General features: G+C 30.8%; 1 protein-coding gene across 1 annotated transcript; it reads left to right on the top strand.

Annotated features, from left to right (window-relative positions):
- Positions 1-1,038: 1,038 nt before the first annotated feature.
- LOC106425058 (high affinity nitrate transporter 2.6-like) lies at positions 1,039-4,065 on the top strand. Its single transcript, XM_013865784.3, has 2 exons — positions 1,039-2,977; positions 3,081-4,065. The coding sequence occupies exons 1-2, from the start codon at positions 2,150-2,152 to the stop codon at positions 3,867-3,869; spliced, it is 1,617 nt and encodes a 538-aa protein (XP_013721238.2). The 5' UTR covers positions 1,039-2,149; the 3' UTR covers positions 3,870-4,065.
- Positions 4,066-20,464: the final 16,399 nt, after the last annotated feature.

Here is a 20,464-nt window from a genome sequence, read left to right as displayed (position 1 = left end):
AGCTGGAAAACCTCCATGCAGTAGAGGCAGACTACTCAACACAGTTGTACGTTAGGTACGCACACACAAAATGGACGCTAAGCCGGCGGTGAAAATGACACGTTATATATAATGTATTTGTTATTTGCATAGCGGTGCCGGTGCGTTACGGTTGTTATATAGGGTCTGATTAGTTCAAATATATCGGTTGCAGTTGTGATTGAGGTTGCAGGAATCTACGTTATTAAATGTTTCGTTTGATTGGTGCAGCGTTTGAAAATTGTTGCATTTGTAGGTCATTTTTTACTAGTTTACCCACATATACAAAAATCAATCAATAAAAAATATTTAATAGATAAAAAATTTAATTATAAAAATGATAATTTTAAAACCCAATAATAAAATAGTAAATAATAAATATAAAAAATATATTTATAAATTATAGTATTATAATAAATATAAAAAATATATACATAAAATGATAGTGTATATATATATATATATATATATATATATATATAGTATTTATAAAAACTTATTATATTTTTTTATTTTTTTATTTACATAATGTTTACAAAAAGAATTAAAAAATTTACGCTCCGCAACCGCAAACGCTAACTGGAACCAGCTTTTAATTTTGAGGCTTGAAGTGGTGTAAAGCAGTTTGTAAATTTTTGTGTGATTGTTATAAAATGCCGACAACCGCTGCCAACCGCAAAAGCTATGTTTGCGGGTGGTAGGGGAAAACCGGTCGGACCCATAATGTTGTGAGTTTTTTTGGGTAAAATAGTGTTCTGAGTTTATAGAGATGAATATGGTACAAGTAATTAATGAAACGTACTAAGATAACTACATAAACAATTTTATAGTGATTGTGGCACGTAATTTGCATTATGTGAACTACTTATTACTTATAGAATATTCTCCGTCTCCACGTGAACTACTTCCGAAGCCATGAAAACTAAACATAAGACCATTATCGCGGCGTTCAAAGACCGTTTTTTAGTTTTATTAACACTAAAAAAAAGAAATTAGATTAAATGCAAAGGAACGTTTCTTATTTAGAGACGATAAAAGACTGTTTTGTGAGACACGTGTTACCCTTTAAGTCTTGTTTTTTTGAGAAGAGAGAGAATTGAAGATCGATGGCGGAAAGCGCGATGATCTCCAGCAACTGAAGAAGGAAAGCCAGAGCTTCAGGCAGAGGCTACTTCTCTGGACCTTTTCTATTCTGATTGTGCAAAGAGGAGTCTCTTGCACTTAGAACATAGAAACTACCTTTTTATATAGTTTGTAATCAAAGATTTACTCTACTTATTTATGCTTCACGTTTCATTGTTGAGATGATCTTGTTCCCTGTCAAAACATGTTGAGCATAACAAGTTCACCTTCTCTCGTTCTCTCCAAACAAAAGAAGCAAACACATTTTGATCAAACGTTTGTCTCATGTTCTATCCATCTCACCAAACAAAACGACCAAACACATTCTGATCTAAACAAGTTTATGTTCTCTCCTTCTTTTGATCACAAATTTTAATCACAAAACCATCAAAAACAATTTCTATATGGCTTCTTCCTCGCAAAACACTTTAGATGGATCAATTGATGATATATTTGATCAGTATTTTGATCAACACTTTGATCAAACTTTTGAGAATTTTACCATTCTACAGATATCCCTACTAATCTTTGTTTTTAAGTTTTATATTTAAATCTATATTTAAAATGTTATCTTTTATAATGTTTTATTTAATAAATAAATTTTATCTTTAATTAAATAATTTTTTTAAAAAACCCCTAAATAAGAAACTTGCATTGGAAGCACTAATTGTAGGGGTCTCTTAATTATGTCTCTTAATCTCACTTTAACTACTTAAAAATATTAAAATAAATATTAAGAGACCCAAGAAGAGGCTTTGGGATAATGATGCTCTAAGTTATGATCAATAATAATAATAAAACTAATTATTCAAATCCACCTAACCATACCCACCATGTCCATACGAGATCTCCAAGACTCCAACTCCTCTATAAATTGCTATGAAAGATCTCTTTTCAGACTTACACCCAGAACAAGAAAAAACAACGAAGGCAACAAAGAATAAAACATAACCCTCTTCTGGCTAGACTCTTTCTTTAATTTCTTCCATTTTCTTTGAACAAAAGATCAATGACCCCCAATGAAGACGGCTCTATCGGGACCTCCTTGCATGGAGTCACGGCAAGGGAACAAGTCTTCTCCTTATCCGTTGAAGATGGCCTTTCGTCTCAAGCCATCCGATCAGATGATCCCACGGCTAAGTTCGCCATCCCGGTTGACTCAGAACACAGAGCAAAAGTGTTCAAACCACTCTCATTCGCCAAACCACACATGCGAGCCTTCCATTTAGGATGGATCTCTTTCTTCACTTGCTTCATCTCCACCTTCGCGGCCGCACCTCTAGTCCCCGTAATCCGCGACAACCTCGACCTGACTAAAACTGATATAGGAAACGCCGGAGTCGCGTCCGTCTCTGGCGCCATTTTCTCAAGACTCGCTATGGGTGCCGTATGTGACCTTCTAGGGGCACGTTACGGCACAGCTTTCTCTCTTATGCTCTCGGCTCCAGCTGTTTTCTCCATGTCTTTCGTATCTGATGCGGGAAGCTACTTAGCCGTGCGCTTCATGATTGGCTTTTGCTTAGCGACATTCGTGTCATGCCAGTACTGGACTAGCGTTATGTTTACCGGAAAAATTATTGGACTCGTTAACGGATGTGCCGGAGGTTGGGGAGATATGGGAGGAGGCGTGACTCAGCTACTCATGCCAATGGTGTACCACGTCATCAAACTCACCGGAGCCACTCCTTTCACGGCGTGGAGGTTCGCATTCTTCATCCCCGGATTTCTTCAGATCATTATAGGCATTCTGGTCCTCACTCTCGGCCAAGATCTCCCTGATGGTAACCTCAGTACCCTCCAAAAGAGTGGTCAAGTTTCCAAAGACAAATTCTCCAAAGTAATTACATCTTATATTATAAATATCAATATCTAAAGATAAAATAACAAGTATATGCGATCTTCATTATATTTTTTCCTTGTTGTTATGTATTATTTTATAGGTATTCTGGTTCGCTGTGAAGAACTATAGAACATGGATCTTATTCGTTCTTTACGGATTCTCTATGGGAGTTGAATTAACCATCAACAATGTTATATCTGGATACTTCTACGATAGGTTTCACCTAACGCTTCACACAGCCGGTATAATAGCAGCCAGCTTTGGTATGGCAAACTTCTTCGCCCGTCCCTTCGGTGGCTACGCCTCAGATGTAGCTGCACGCCTCTTTGGCATGAGGGGACGGCTATGGACCTTGTGGATCTTACAAACCGTTGGAGCTCTGTTCTGCATCTGGCTCGGTCGTGCTAGTTCACTCCCTATAGCTATCTTAGCCATGATGCTCTTTTCCATCGGCACACAAGCCGCTTGTGGGGCCCTCTTCGGCGTGGCACCTTTTGTTTCCCGACGTTCTCTTGGGCTTATCTCAGGACTAACTGGCGCTGGAGGAAATTTTGGGTCAGGAGTTACTCAACTTCTTTTCTTCTCCTCGTCAAGGTTTAGTACAGCTGAAGGACTTTCATTGATGGGTGTTATGGCGGTTGTGTGTACTCTTCCGGTTGCATTGATACATTTCCCGCAGTGGGGAAGCATGTTCTTGAGGCCATCGCAACACGAAGAAAGATCTAAGGAAGAACATTATTATGGAGGGGAATGGACAAAGGAAGAGAAGAGCTTAGGACTACACGAGGGAAGTATCAAATTCGCTAAAAACAGCCAGTCAGAGAGAGGCCGGAAGGCTATGATGGCTGATATTCCAACACCGGGGAACGGAACTCCAGCTCATGTCTAGTGAAGGATAAACACAATAAAATATTTTTCCACATATAAACAATCCTCAAAGATAGCTTTATGTTTTCTTGTTTTATGTTTCGTCTTATGAGAGATGTGCCGAGTAAGATCCTGGCTTGATAAGTGAGGTTCAGTGAGCCCGGTGCTCGTGATGTAAAATGTCGTTCTATATGAAAGGCTTCTCCATCAGTTTTCTCTATGTTTATTGAGCCGTGTCTTTAAAGTCAGAAAATTAAACTATTGATCCAAGGATCAAGTACTGAAAATGAACAGAGGGTTTTAAGACGCAACTAGTCATAACTTAAAAGTCTACATGAAGAAACCTTTCTTCCTTGGACAGACGTCATGAGGGCGATTATAAAGACCAAAGAAGAAGCAATTGACTCGAGTTCTCTTTACGTTTCAGAAGCAAATCGAATCAAACGAATTTAGAAAGTGTAGATGTCAAAAAAAAAAAAAGAATTTAGAAAGTGTAGGAAGAAACTTAACTAGTATCACGTGAAGATCGCAAAGTGGAAAACTAAAGTTTTATGAAAGTTATCAAAATCAGAAGAAAGATGTGCTAAAATATCGGAATTGGGTTGGATTTCTGAAGAAAAAAGTAGATCTACTGAAGGCGCTCGAAGCTTGTCTTTTTTTTCCCGGTCAAATACTAATATGCTTTTAACAGGAAAACTAGAGTTTGATCCGCGCAGGAGTTTTTTTTTTTGTATAATCTGTTAATGACTTTTTAAAAATATAGATTAGGTAGATATTTTTAGGTTCATGCGAAACTACCCGGACCAGGAAGGACCTGATTCAAACCTCGTTCGAAAATTTATAATATTTGAATGGACTTTAATTATAAAACTCAAAAATCTCTATATCCAAAAAAATTGATTCGTACTCGAATGATTTTTTAAGCAAATAAAAAAAATTGTAACCGGTTTGAATTTTTCTCTTTGTTAACAGGTTTAATATTTTTCTCGAACAATTTCATTTATGCTTGTGAAATTATTATGGTTAACAGGTAAACTAAATGATGTTGAGTTGTTATAGTAAATAAAATTAATGAAATATTTAGTAAAAATAAAAAAAAAGGAAGATGTAATCAAACACTTTAAAATAGGTAAGTTTTCTTTTTTACTTTGTAATAAATGATATCAAATTAATTATAAAAGACAATAAACAAAGTAGCTATAATTAGTTAAAAAAGAAATGACATTTTACTAAGAAACCACTTAAAATATGCAAGTATTATTTTGTACTTCATGTTAATAGAATAAATGTTTACACATCACATTCTTATTATGTATATGTTGTAATTCATTGTTTAGAATAGCCAATGGCATTTGTTGTTTGTTAATATATATATGTACATTGTAAAAATAGTTATCTATAATAATGAAGAAATAAAATTATATAAATATTTATAAATTTACATATATAGTGATATAAATATACACTTTATATATATAATTATTTTAGAGCTTCCATCAATCTCTATTAAAACAAAGTGTTGTTATTATTTGTAAATATATAAAAACATGAATAGAAATTAAAACAACAAATAAGATGTACACATAAATTCCATTCATTTCAATTTAGATGATGTTGTAGGCATTAAAATATTAAAAGATCAAACTTGTAAGATAATTTGTAAGTGAATAAATGGGCCATTAATGTAACATAGTATAAATTAGAAATATCCAATTAACATAAATTTTCAGATTAAATGGTTAAAATCTTTTATAAGTAAATAAGTGTGCATGTCTAATAGACTCAAAATTAGACATGTTTAGGTTCTTTTGTGAATAATGACGTGTTTCCAAGTAAAAGGCATTAGATATATATATATTGTTTGATCTGAGTGGGATAGGTTTAATAAAAAATCTTAACAACATATGTTTTCAGTTGTGATTTGAACGTGAACAAAACAGAATATACATTTTTTAATTTTTTTGATTTACATTTCTATTATTGCTAAAGGGTTTAAAACAGTATATTAATTTTTTTGATGTAAGTGAAACGTGATTTACAAGAGATATTGTATGTCGTTAATAGTATAAATGCGAGAGATATTCATTTAGTCTCTAAATTAAATTTAGCTGGTTTATTAATAGAGGTTTTTGCCAAAACTAACCCACAACTTCATTTTAACCCCAAACTTATACCCAAACTTTAATCAAATGCAAAACTAACCTATAAGCCTAGTGAAATTACAGCTCAGCTCCTTGTGACCAAACAAAAAAACAGAAGCCATTTTTACGAATATAGCCCTAGTAAATCGTCTGAGTCGTCTGAGATGTTGGAAGTCGTCTGGACGACTGAAGTGTAAGTCGTCTGGTACCGGTTTATTTTAAAAATAATTTATAAATCTTGTAAACAAATATTTTGATGCGTAAAAAATAAAAATCAAGTAATTATAAACAGTTTTAAGTGATATAAATTAAGATATGATAAAATTGATTTGTTTTGAAGATAGATGAGTGGAAGTAGTGAATCATGAAATACTTTGGTTTAGGAGTTTGGCAAACATATGTTGTAGTATTGTATGTATTGTTAGGGTTAGATTTTGGAAAACTAAAATGTTTTTTTCAAAAATTAGTTTTCACCTATATGTATTTATTTATGTGTATAGTAAACACTTTTCAAGTTTGATTTGATTTTATGAAGTCTTTAATTAGATAATTAAGTTTAGGGGTTATGTTTAGGGTGTGGACGACTTATATTTCAATCGTCTGTTGAATAATTTACTCGGACGACGTATATTTCAGTCGTCTGTTGAATAATTTACTCGGACGACTTACATTTCAGTCGTCTGGTGAAGAAATTAAAACAGATGACTTACATGTAAGTCGTCCAAATATTCCCGCCTAAAATTTTTTAAAAAAATTATTTTCCCGCTTAAATAATTTAAACCAGACGACTTACTTGTAAGTCGTCTGGAAAGTCTTCTATTTTAGTTTCCCGCTAAAAAGATTTAATTTCCCGCTAAAAATATTAAACTCTTCTGGACGACTTACATGTAAGTCGTCTGTTTTAATTTCTTCACCAGACGACTGAAATGTAAGTCGTCCAGGAAGTCGTCTGAGTCAAAAATATTTAACCTAATTGGATTTTTTGTCTCCCTATATAAAGAAAAATTTACACATTCTCTCTCCTCCTCTCAAATGGCTGCAACAAAAATGTAATGTTCATCATTCTAAAACTCTCCAACCTCTCTCTAGTCTCTTTGACTTGAAAACACAAAACTTTATATGAATTTTTCAGTTTTGTCTCATGTATTTCTTACTAATCTATCTCTTTTGCAGGTTTTTAATCAAATGGTACTCATCTTCCACTAATTTAAAGGTAAATCTATTAATTTTAGATATGTATTTTTGTGTGTTCTATAAATGTAGATTTATCTAATCTTCCACTCATTTTCTCTATTTTTAAGTCATTTGAACGTTTTTGGATATGCAGGTTTTTCAGATCTGGATTTGATATGCAGGTTTTTCAGATCTGGAAGACTTCTTGGACGACTTACCTGTTAGTCGTCTGGAAGTCGTCTGGAAGTCGTCTGAACTTCTTGGAAGTCTTCTGACAAAGTCGTCTGGACTTCCAGGAAGTCGTCTGGACTTCCAGGAAGTCGTCTGGACTTCATGGAAGTCTTCTGACGAAGTCTCCCTTTTATAATAGATCTGAGCGTTTTGGTAAGTTCTTATGTCTGATTTTTCTTCATTTGGTAACTTCTTGTTGTATTATAAAGTTCTTACTTTTTTTCCAAACTAAAACTCTCCAAACCCACTCTAATCTCTTTGACTTGAAAACACCAAACTTTATATGAATTTTCCAGTTTTGTCTCATGTCTTTCTTACTAATCTATCTTTTTTGCAGGTTTTTAATTAGATGGTACTCATCTTTCACTAATTTAAAGGTAGATCTATTATTTTTAGATATGTATTTTTGTGTGTTCTATAAAGGTAGATTTATCTAATCTTTCACTCATTTTTTCTGTTTTTAAGCCATTTGAACGTTTTTGGATATGCAGGTTTTTCAGATCTGAATTTAATATGCAGGTTTTTCAGATCTGGAAGACTTCTGGGACGACTTACCTGTTAGTCGTCTGGAAGTCGTCTGGAAGTCGTCTGGAAGTCGTCTGTACTTCTTGGAAGTCTTCTGACAAAGTCGTCTCGACTTCCTGTAAAGTCGTCTGAACTTCCTAAAAGTCTTCTGACAAAGTCGTCTGAACTTCCTGGAAGTCGTCTGGACTTCTTAGAAGTCGTCTGGACTTCTTAGAAGTCGTCTGGACTTCTTAGAAGTCGTCTGGACTTCTTAAAAGTCGTGTGGTCTTGTCTACTCAAGTGGAATCCAAGCTTGTCTTTGTAGAGGAATGATCTATAATAGGTTTGTTTGTGGTATGTTTTGTGAATTGCATGTCTACTCTTTTAGTTGTGAATTTTTTGTAAAATTAGGAATAATGTTTTCCAAGATGTATTAAATGTGCTAACAATGTGTTTACACATTTACAAATCAATGAAATAATAGACTTCAGTAGCCTTTTTCTTATCTTTGGATCTCTCATATGCAATAATAAACTCCAATGGCCTTTTTCTCATCTTAATAAACAAGAATGTTGGTAGCTTTATATTGATACAACATTTTAAGAAGCATTTTAACCCTTCTTCCAACTCATAACAATAGTCATCATTATTGTCTATAACAATAATACTTAAGAGATGGAAACAAACAATAGTAACTAGTCAAAGCATATCATATTTTATTATAAGTTTGCGTTGAAAAACTTAGTCAAATTTAGTAAAACTAAGGGAGAGAACATATTTTGTAAATATGAGTTTTACATATCTTGAAGTTACTTATCACTCTTAAAAATACAAGTTATTCAAAAACTAACGTAGAAGACTTAAAAACTAGCGGAGAAGACGCGGACGACTTCAATCTAAGTTGTCCAGACGACTAAACTATACGTCGTCTGGTCAACGCAGAGGTTATTTTTGCAATTGACTTTGAAATCTGTTATTTCGGACGACTGAAAAATAAGTCGTCTACTATTGTTTGGCTAAAAAAAAACTCCAAAAAAGCTAGACGACTTACATTTCAGTCGTCATAGGTTAGTTTTGCATTTGACTGGATTATTTCAGAAGTTTGACTTTTCTGGACGACTTACATTTCAGTCGTCTAGTGAAAATTAAAATAATAATATTTTTTTAAAAGTAGACGACTTACAGTTAAGTCGTCATAGGTTAGTTTTGCAATTGAAAAAAAAAACTTCAAGATTTAATTATATACAGACGACTTATAATTCAGTCGTCCACGAGACGACTGAAATGTAAGTCGTCCAGGATTTACGAGGTTTGACCAGAATCTCGGAAAAAAATCCTGGACGACTTACAAGTAAGTCGTCTCGTGGACGACTGAATTATAAGTCGTCTGTGTATAATTAAATTTTGAAGTTTTTTTTTCAATTGCAAAACTAACCTATGACGACTTAACTGTAAGTCGTCTACTTTAAAAAAAATATTATTATTTTAATTTTTGCCAGACGACTGAAATGTAAGTCGTCTGGGGAAGTCAAACTTTTGAAATTATCCAGTCAAATGCAAAACTAACCTATGATGACTGAAATGTAAGTCGTCTAGGGTCTTTGGAAAATTTTTTGAAACCAAACAAAAACAGACGACTTAACTTTCAGTCGTCTCAGGTTACAGATTTCAAAGTCAATTGCAAAAATAACCTCTGCGTTGACCAGACGACTTCCAGGTAAGTTGTCTACAGCCAGACGACTTCCCAAGTAAGTCGTCTGACGAACAGATCTGGAAAAAAACTCGATGTCATACCTTAAATTGGTGAGATAAGTTCCTTAGCATACATAAGGCTTCTCCAAGCACACAGAATCACAAACGAAAGTAACCCACCCAGAATCGTTAGCTTCTATGACTCTATGAACCATAAAAAATTTAGAATCAAAATCTTGGGTTTTTTTAGCTCATTGTGGAGAGAAAGTGAGAGATATGTTGTGTTTAGTTCACAAGAATGAAAAAAGAAGAAGGGTAAATCGATTTTGGGAGCATTAAGAGCTTCAAATTGGTTGTTCATGGTGGTTGTGGTATTGATGACAATGGCAATCTTGTAATTACTTGAAAATGATGAGGGTGAGAGAGTAAAAATGTCATTTTCGAAAAAAAAAAAAAAAAAAAATTGATGGCATTTTCGTAAATTATATGAACTTGTGGGGTGAATAGGGCAAAACCAATTTTCAAAAAAAAAAAAGTTAGTTTTGTGTTTGACTTTAAGTTATAGGTCAATTCTGCAAAAAGCCCTTATTAATATTCTAAAATCTCTATAATAAAGGCAAGTGGCATAGATACATAATTATTGAAGAAAATTCAGGTTTATTTTTTTTTTGTACTCCTGTTTTAATAGATTAAGAGGAAAAATTATGTGTATTCTTATTTAATTTGGCATTAGTGGACGGCCTACACTACACACATGTGCACGCTTAAATATGATTTGTAACTTTTAGATATACAGTTTTATGATGCAATATTTGTGGTCTTTTAAACATTCTTTACTTTTCATTTTACATTGATATTTAAAGTTATATCTATTAAACAGAACAAAGGACAAAACGACACGGCTTCACTTATGGATCAAAAAGGAAAAACCAAAGTGGGCCAAGAAGAAAACAAGCCCAAACGAGAAGAGAAGAGCCTACTTACCTGCGATTTACCCGTGCAACAGTCAAATTCAAAAAAAAGAGAAGATAAAAACAAAAGAGAAGGACATATAAAGTCGAGTTGCATAAGCTTTAATGGGGGTGAAATTGTACAATCAATTCTCAAACCCTTGATTCTCTTGAAGACTGAGATGGTGCCATATGTATAGCATACTAGGGTTTACTACTAAGCTTATAAATAGCTTTTCTTTGTAATCACAAAACTTCAAGATGAATGAGATGCATTTTCAGTAAACAAAAGCTCCGTCTTCTTCATTTAGACTTTCTTACAATTCTCTTTAATACAATATATATGTATGCAATAAATAATTCATGCATGTTGATATATAGTATTCAGATGTTTGTATCATATTCACTATCCACTTAGTTTGATGTTTATATTTCTATGATTTCTCATGAAGAAGTGTTTTTATTATTCGTATATTATGTGTTTTGTTATACATCTCGTATGGCACCTAGTAAATCACGTAAAATATGATATTACAAATTATGAAAAATTATATTATGTTTATATCATGTATGTATATTAGTATAAATTTAATTAATCTGGTATAGCAAAGTTAAAGTGATTTAATTTGTTAATTTTCTCACGAGTGATACCGCCATGGGCCAATCTTATCACACAAATAACTATGTCATTACAATCTATATTATAAATGTAGGAAATGATTACATTGCTATTTACATATTTTAAATTGCAAAATAATATATTCAACAAAACTTTAGATATGTTATATTATAAGTTAGTCCATAATAAGAAGGTTTAAAGCGGACAATCACTTCCAAAAACATAAGTACTTAATATATATACAAACGATATGTAATAAAACATAGCATCACTATTGAATCCATGTTGGATCGAATTCGATTTTAGCACATTTTCCTCCCTCTGTAATCATGACTTTTCCTCAACATTGAACAATTTAAATCTTTTAAAGACTATGTTAAAGAGCTGACAAAAAAATAGACTACGCTAAATAGATGTCAGTAATATTTAAAGGATCTAAGATTTCACCTTGCTAAATCTAAGATTTGGAGAACTTTTTGGATTGGAACACATACAAACATTGGGTTTTCGTTTAGTGAAACCCATAAAATACCTGAGTACGTTCCACAAATTTGATATGGAATTTATGTGGAGTATTCCTTATCAAACCAATGCATGTGTCACTTTGAATCATCTGAATACCCTCCATTGGTCTTCATCGAAATAGCCGAAACAGTGCTTATCAATCAAATTATTAGGGATTGTAATTTCGATTCCGCAACCCCAATAAACCATGATCATAAAATGAAATTTCTTACACAATAACCCACCAAAAAAAAACGTTAAACTTAAATTATAACTTACATTTGGGTCAGCCACAATAAGATGCCGCTCTTTCAGATTATGAGTAGTTATAGTTTCCTATACTCGTACTCTTTTCGCCCACACTTCGACATTGTTCGATGATTCACTGAGACCTGAAATTAGGGTATTGTTGTGTGCCATTAAGTTCATTTTTAGATTTTGCAATAACCTCTGTGGTTTCTTTTTGAGTGAGAAAGAATAAGTTTTTTAAACATTTGATTGAGGTGTTTGATATGATAATTTTGAACAATTTATACTTATAATGGGAAAACTTTTAAATGTGAGAGAGTACCAATATTCACATCATTAAGAAGATAATCAATTAAGAGTGAATTTAACTTATTATAATAAATATTTTTTTTAAATTAATATTTAGATAGATTCAACATATTTTAACTATAAAATTAACCAATATATATTATTTGTAAAATTATTCAGTAAATTTATATTAAAAATATTAAGAATTATATTTTAGAAGATGACAAAGATAACGACTTAAAAGTTAATTTAACTTATTATAATAATTTTTTTTAAAAGGAAGATTTAGACAAATAATTTTTTTTAAGGAAGATTTAGACAAATTGAACACTAAATTTTACCTACCAACATCAAATCAAACCCAAATCAAAAATTGTAATCTTCATTTGTTTCTTTAAGAAATGAAGTTTGAAATGGATTTAAGTCAAAAGATTATGAAAAAATAATCAATATATATCAACTGTTTAAAATTACTTATTAAATTTTGGAAATATAAATATTATGAATAATATATTTCCTTCATCACTTCTAAATTAATTACTGCAATACGATCATAATAATAAGAAAACATCTAAACATCAATAATATTTTATAAATAGTTTGAGGGTTTAAAGTGGACCCTCACTTCCACTTAATCATGTTTTAAAAATTATTACAGACCAAATACATTAAAAGCTTCACTAATCCACGCTGGATTAGTGATAAATCTAGAGCACACTCCTCCGTCTGTAATTCCTGGTGTACCTAATCAAAAAATGAGGAAAACTTTATAAATAACAGAATATATTAATACACAATCTTGTACAATATAGTTAAACTATCATAACATCAGAGCAACATATGTTTTAATGCCATTCATCTACCTCTACAGATTTTTGAGTGTAAATTCCACTGCAAGCCTTTTAGAGACTTGGCATTTAAGCTTTACAAGTAATAGTTTCAAAAAGTACATAATCCCCCAAAAAAGTTGGGGGATTATGTACCACATAAACGACATATTTAAATGGCTGCAGACAATTAAATTAAACTATTCTATCAATAAAATCATACCTTACATCATTTATCTTGAATCGACAAAAAAATGGTTATGCAGTGAGTCTTGAGTATAATAAGGCATTCCAACAAATTTTAGGATTCTTTTCAAGTCTACAATGATATTGAGTAAATTTCATCGATAGTAAAGCAAAAAAAGACATTTATAGAGAAAATATTTGACATAGAGATGGTAGAGATGGAGTTCAAACTAACATGTATAACTTTATCTTAAGAGACAAAATCATACATGGATGTCTTACAACAAACGTGAATCCAATCCACCATAGTTTGATCAACAAATTTTATTTGGAGCAGGTTGTTGGTATTTCTTTTATCTCCATCATTATGACCACTTCAAATTTATTGACTACTCTTCATTCATCCTCTCCGTGACCAAGAACCTCATACTTTTAAAAATATTTTTTTGGGATAGTTGTTTCGATTCTACATCCCTTTATTTATACATAAGTTATTTTTAAAATATATGATATTTGGATCTAATAATACAGTAAACTGCTCTTTGTAAGTGTTATAATAAATTTAAATTTGAAACTTACTTCTTGATCAGCAATGATGAGATGTATGTCAGACGTTTTCTCGGTTGTATCTGTTTCACAAACTCTTAAAAGCTTGCCCGAATTTCAAACTTTGAAATACCTAAGCTCAGATCTGAAAGTCGAAACAAAGTCAATGTATGTCTTTCCTTTCTTGCAGAAGATTTTAACATGACGATTTTGATGAATGTATAGTATTTTGATAGCACAATAGGTTGAAAAAGAATATTGTAATATCGTCTTTATAATATATTTTGAAGCATAGGCTAAATATTCTATGTATATCTCGGTTCAATTTTAAGTTAATAAAGCATTCAATTATATTAATATATTAATTAGACATGATCTTATATTTTTACAATAGTATTACTTAATTTTGATAACTTTCCTTTATAACAAAAAATTTTCCATTGATTGTGTGTGGAACTTTTGAAATGATGATATATAAATATTCCAAAATAAATAATTAAAATGTAAATGTAGCCAAACTAAACTGGAATAAAACACATAGATTGTGAAAATAAAATCTCAAACTGCTTTCTTTTGCTTTTCTTCTATTTTGTGAAAACAAAATTGTTAACATATATTGTGAAAATCATTATATATCTAATTGAATATATTTACGAATACTGTTTTCAAGTAGTAGATGGTTTAATTTATGGATTGAACATTATCTCAGAGCATCTGAGAATGTTGGAAATATCTTTATATCCCCTATATATTTTATACAAAAATGAACCATTGTATCATACACTTAATATAATAAATATTAGAATATATATATGATATGAATTTATTTAACCATTTAAAACTTCAATCTTCCAGAATCGTATCACGCAAATGACAATTTCATCCGCATAAGATGACCAAAATGTATTGAGATGTTCTGCCATTGTCCCATATGTAACACAAATGACTCGGTCGAGAGTAAAGTTAGGATTAAAGAAAAATAATAATTATACAGTAATCATATAATTGAATAAGCAATATCATCAAAATAAAAAAAAATATAATAATTAAATTGTACACTTACTTGATATCAGATAAGTTAAACGATATAAAACTAATAGGTTTGAGATATTCAGTTCCAACGTTTTAATTAAATCCCCACTTTAGATTTTCAACAGATATAAGAGCCCCTAATATGTCTAATATCAAGTTGAAGAGCAGTTAGTTCGTAACATAATAAAATTAAATAAACATAATAAAAGGATAAAATTCCAACTGAATGAAAAATTGGAATGAATTAGTCTCATGTTTAACTCATTGTATTTTACGAATAAGAATATTTCGGTTGTCTCTTCTGGAAATATGAATTCAACACAAGTAGTAGCAGCAAAAAGAATCTCATATTTATGACGAGTTACCCTGATAATGCCAGTAGAATGTATTATTTTGAAATTAGATAGCCTAACCCAGCAATGCTTATTAGGCATATAATAGAATTTATGCATTAGAGAATTCTTTAGAGTAACTTTAATCATATACCCTATAAGAAAAAATAGTATGATTAGCAAAATATTATAATATAGATTATAGGTTTGTTGTATATATGTAACCAATACTCACATTCGCATCCATCAGTATCATTTGACAATCGTAACTGAACATTCCATTCCTCACGGTCCATTTCTGGATTATGTTGACTCTTAATGAAATATACAAAGTTTGAGAGTCCAACCCTACGAGGAAAAAGATAGCAGTCATGATAACTTTGATATCAATGAATAGAAAACAACCTTTCATTTATACATGAAAATTAAGTCAAATGGGGAATGAAATCTAAATAATGTTAATGATATCTTAACAAATCGATTTCAAATATTTGTTATACATCTGCAACTAAATTTCGGAAACCTTATTAATTATAAATATACAGATAATTATATTTACTATGAAAATATACCATTTCGAATATAAATAACAACTATAAATGGAAATGTAATATATAGAGCCAAAATATGATGAAATGTTTTAAATATGCAGTTGAATGTGTTGTAAAAATGGTAGATGAGTATATTACGAAAAACCGTAAACATTATAAATATACCGATAGTCAAATTTAGTATGAAAATATATATGAAAATATATAAATAAAACATTTGGAGATGTAAAATATAAAACGACAATATATGAAAAGTTTATAAACTATGCTTTTAATATGTTGTATCTACCATATATATTAAATGTCTTAATTTTAACATTTAAATTATGAAAAAGAATTTTCTTCAACATGAGTTTACTACTCTTTTAAACTTGCATCGCTTTGACAATTTGGTTGTTTACTGAATACGTCAATATATTTAATCATTACAATATGCTTAAAAAATAGATCATTTTCTGTTGAATTATCTTTTCGGTTCAATTTGTTCATCTTTGTAATTATTATAACTACTACACTTTTAGATATAATTACTGTTACTACGGTAGCTATTTTACTCTTTTGTGCAAAACAATGTAATTGTAACACGAGAATTTATGGTTTTAAACTTTTAATGTTATACAGAAGAACGAAATTTAATAGCCGGAGACAGCATAACTAAACTCTTAAAGTTACATGAAAAACGTAGCTAATACTCTCTAACTACGCGGTATATGATTCTTCTTTATCGACTCTTCTTGCTTGCTCATTCAATGAGATCTTCTGAAAAAGAATTACATTTGAAATTTGATTTTCATGAATGTCTAATTGTATATTAATAAAAAATTAATAAGATAAGTTAACATTTACATGTGATGGAAATTGTCGACTTCATTGATGGGAGGATTGAAAAAAAATGCGAGGCATAACCTACATCTCGTATGATAATTTCACCTTTGTCGTATTTAAATAAATAGTTAGATTCTGAAGGAATGTGTATAATCATAAAATGCATTGATAGTTACCTGAGGTGATAGTTACTTTCCAATCGGTAAAGACACACATAATTTTCTTTGTAGAAGATGAGGTCCAGCCGTTATAAAATTCTAGCGCCAAATTCCCAAAAACTACTCCATTTAACATAAAGCCACTGGAATTTTTTTTTTTAAAACAATTATTATCTAAAACCTAATTTAAAATATAAATTGAATATCTAACTTGTCTTCCAATATAGTAAATTTAAGATAATGATTCGGTCCGAAACTGTCAAGAGGATCAACTTCATACATGTATGGTTGAAATTCACCAACGAAACGAAGATGACCAAGCAAATATGAAATAACATTTTAAATCAAATTCAAAAGAAATATCCAATATGATGTAATCTAAAATTGAGAAACATGTATAATGGATTGCCTACAGAGAAAATTTTATCAAAGTTTCCATTGATGACATCATCACACGATGTGAAGTTCATAAAATGATTTTTGGAGTATGGATCGCTGGTAACAACATTTGTGTTGCCGGTTAGAACGATATTAGTTGTTGTCTTTGTTAACCCAAAATTTGCGACCCTCCAATGATCTTTGTTAACAATAAAACTTGATAGTTCAACCAGTTTTAACTCTTATAAAATCCTCTCAAAGTAAGGCAAGTAAAGATTAGAGATGGATGCAAAAATTTTGTAACCCTAAAAATATTAAAAAAAAAATTATTATTATTTATAAATAACTCAGTAATGTATAGTTGAAGAAACTAACATTTTTATCGGATATAAGAAACTTCATTGCTTTCTTAAGTTGCCAATCATCGGCATACCACATTTTCAAAACCTTGACAATGATTCTTCAGTTGTTTTTCCATTGATGCAAATTGTTTATGAACGTATAATTGTTCCATTAAGTTAAGGAGAGGTAACACGTTAAGCATAATAGAGTAGAAAAGGAATGAATCCATATCCATTGCGCCGAAAGAGTATATATCTATATACATATTGCTATGAATATTCGTGCTCTTTAATTCAGTAAATGATGAAACGTGGTAACTCTCCATTTTCACTGGTTACGATTAACATAAAAACAAACAACAAAAGTTTAGAATGCAAAATATATTATTCACTTCAACTTATATATCTATTAAGAAACTTTATAACTATACTATGGTAACCCCATGGAATTTTGCTTTTACAAATACATAATCATTCATCATGAAGAATAAAATATGAAACTGTAAAAATCAAATCTGAACGGGTACATGAATGACAGTCAAGTATTCAGATTGATGAATGTAATAACCTCAAGCATAATTTAAACATCAATACTGAAATCATTTTTAATATTTCACAGGTTATATAATATAACAACTTAACAACAGACTTGGCTTTCTAAGAACATCTCCAACCCCACTCTATATTTTACTCTAAAATGGAGTGTAAAATGGAGTAATGAATAAAAATAAAAGGTAGTACTTCAAGAACAGAGTAATGCGTTTTTTTTCATCACTCCTTTCTCGATTCCATTTCAGAGTAAAATATAGAGTAGGTTGGAGATGGCTTAAAACAAAAGTGTCTCAAGAAGAATATAAAACATAGAAGTTTATGAAAGTTTGCAGTCAATATGACTACACCGAGCCTATATATATATATATATATAATGAAGTTTGCATATAAAGAATAACATTGTTTGTTCGTTTACTCTTTATTGATGTTATTTAAAACCATTTAAAAGGTCAAAAAAACATTTTGTTTCGGTATAAATACTTTTTTGGTATGATTGATGTTGTTGATTCGCTTCTATTTTTTCAGAGTATCAAACTATAATTTCAAATAAACAGTATATAAGAAAATTATTCTTAAATAATAAAATCTTAATTGGCAATATAAAGGAATAGCAACAAACTGGAACCACATAATAGAAATTTAAATAGTATTAAACATAGTAATGTATTCCACATTTGTGAAAAATTCCTTTTGAGTTCTTATCAGTACCACCCATTTTTTGAACTGTGTGTTCGTTTTGGCTTTTAACTTCCCATGTCGAATGGAACACGTTTGATTTTCAATCCAGTTCTTGTTTAGATTTCAATATTTATCCACATGGGTATATCTTCCAAAGACGTTAACCTACCTCGAATACGTTGTAAATAAGTCCTGAAATTAACCCGACTCGCACAAAGCTTCTCGATCAAACAGTTTACAATAAAAGTATTGCAAAGCGAAATACCTTCAGAAGTCAAATTGCAGCAGATTGAGTGAAATTTCTCAATTTGTCGAACAATATATCTAGAGTCCACGAATTGGAAGTGTAAGAATTTTGCAGTAGCAAAATGTTGACGCCTCATCACATCTGTTTCGTGATTCTTCTCAAAAGATAACCACAACGCCTTAGAATTTTTTTTCTGAGAATATAATTCATAAAAATGGTTGATTAGTCGGCCTAATATCACTTATTTACCCATATAATCACCATGGATCCACACCTCTTCAGTTGCAACTACAACAACTCCAATGTTACCAAAATGATTAATTGGTTTATCCTGAGAAATGTACTTATCCAACTTCAAATGGGATAGAGTTGCATCTCTTGTTGCTAAATCCGAAAAATTCTTTCCGTCAAACTTGTCGGGCATTTTTGCTTCTAAAAGATCAAACAATTCATAGTGCATTGCCTTGTAAATTGTTTGGTCTTCGAAGCTGTTATGATTCATCTAAAAGAGAAATATTTCAAACAAATAGTCTCACCAGATTCAAGATATTACAGAAACGCAAGCAAGTAAAAAATGAATGATAACGTTTGAAAAAAAAATCAATAATATAGAGCAATAATAGTATACTTATGATCGTTTAAGGACTGATTTTATTTATGAACAAATATCGATTTAATATATAGGGCAATTATCATAGGTAAAAAATTTCATTAGAAGATACAATTAATAGAGGTTCAAATTACTTTAACAAAGCGTATATGACAAAATTTGGGTATATCCGAGATATTTGGAATATCAATATTTATTGCTAGAATTTAGTTCCTTATATGTGAGAGAATATTGGTCGTTTAGAAAATCATATTCATTGGCGGTTATAGAAACAATATCAATTTATTTAGGAAAGTACTTTTATAGGTTCGGAAAAAAATTAAATTCATATAGGAAGTCAATATTTCATTTTACAGTGGGCATCATTTATATATAAAAAATTCCTAAAATACATATAACACTAAAATTAAACTATATGATTATACGGTTTGTTAGATCATAAAGCAAGTTTTATAGTATGATTAGCAATTTTAATAGGAAACTACTTTTACTGGTTAATTACAAATTTCGTATGTGTGAGATAATATTGTGTCATAGGTTATGAATGTGAAAATGGTATTAAGTTTAAGTGGCTAACTCAATCAAATTAAAAAAAAAAACTCATAGTGTACCTTACATTGAAATAACCCTTAAACGGAATATTCTGGTTGTGTTGTATAAAGGATCAATGGAGATTTTTACACAAATAATATAAAAGATCAATGGAAAATACAAGTGGATGGTCTTGTATGAATGATATACTAGTAAAGGTATTACAAATATACATCATCTTCGACAAGTAACTTTTTATGATAAATAAAAATAAGATCTGGAAGAATATATGTGGAAAAAATACATGAAAATAATAAGTTGTCACAATACATTATTTGTAGAGATGCAAGAATCTTATACTATCGCAATCTTCGGATAAGTTTTCAGAAAGGACGTGGTATGTTTCTCCATTAATTTTGACAACATATATATGGACCACAAACTTTTTTTCTCACATGCTGAATCATTTCCT

The sequence above is a fragment of the Brassica napus genome, chromosome C3 (genome assembly GCF_020379485.1).
Source record: "Brassica napus cultivar Da-Ae chromosome C3, Da-Ae, whole genome shotgun sequence".
NCBI lineage: Eukaryota > Viridiplantae > Streptophyta > Magnoliopsida > Brassicales > Brassicaceae > Brassica > Brassica napus.
The sequence above is the reverse complement of the archived record's forward strand: the minus strand, read 5'-3'. Positions and strand labels throughout refer to the sequence as shown.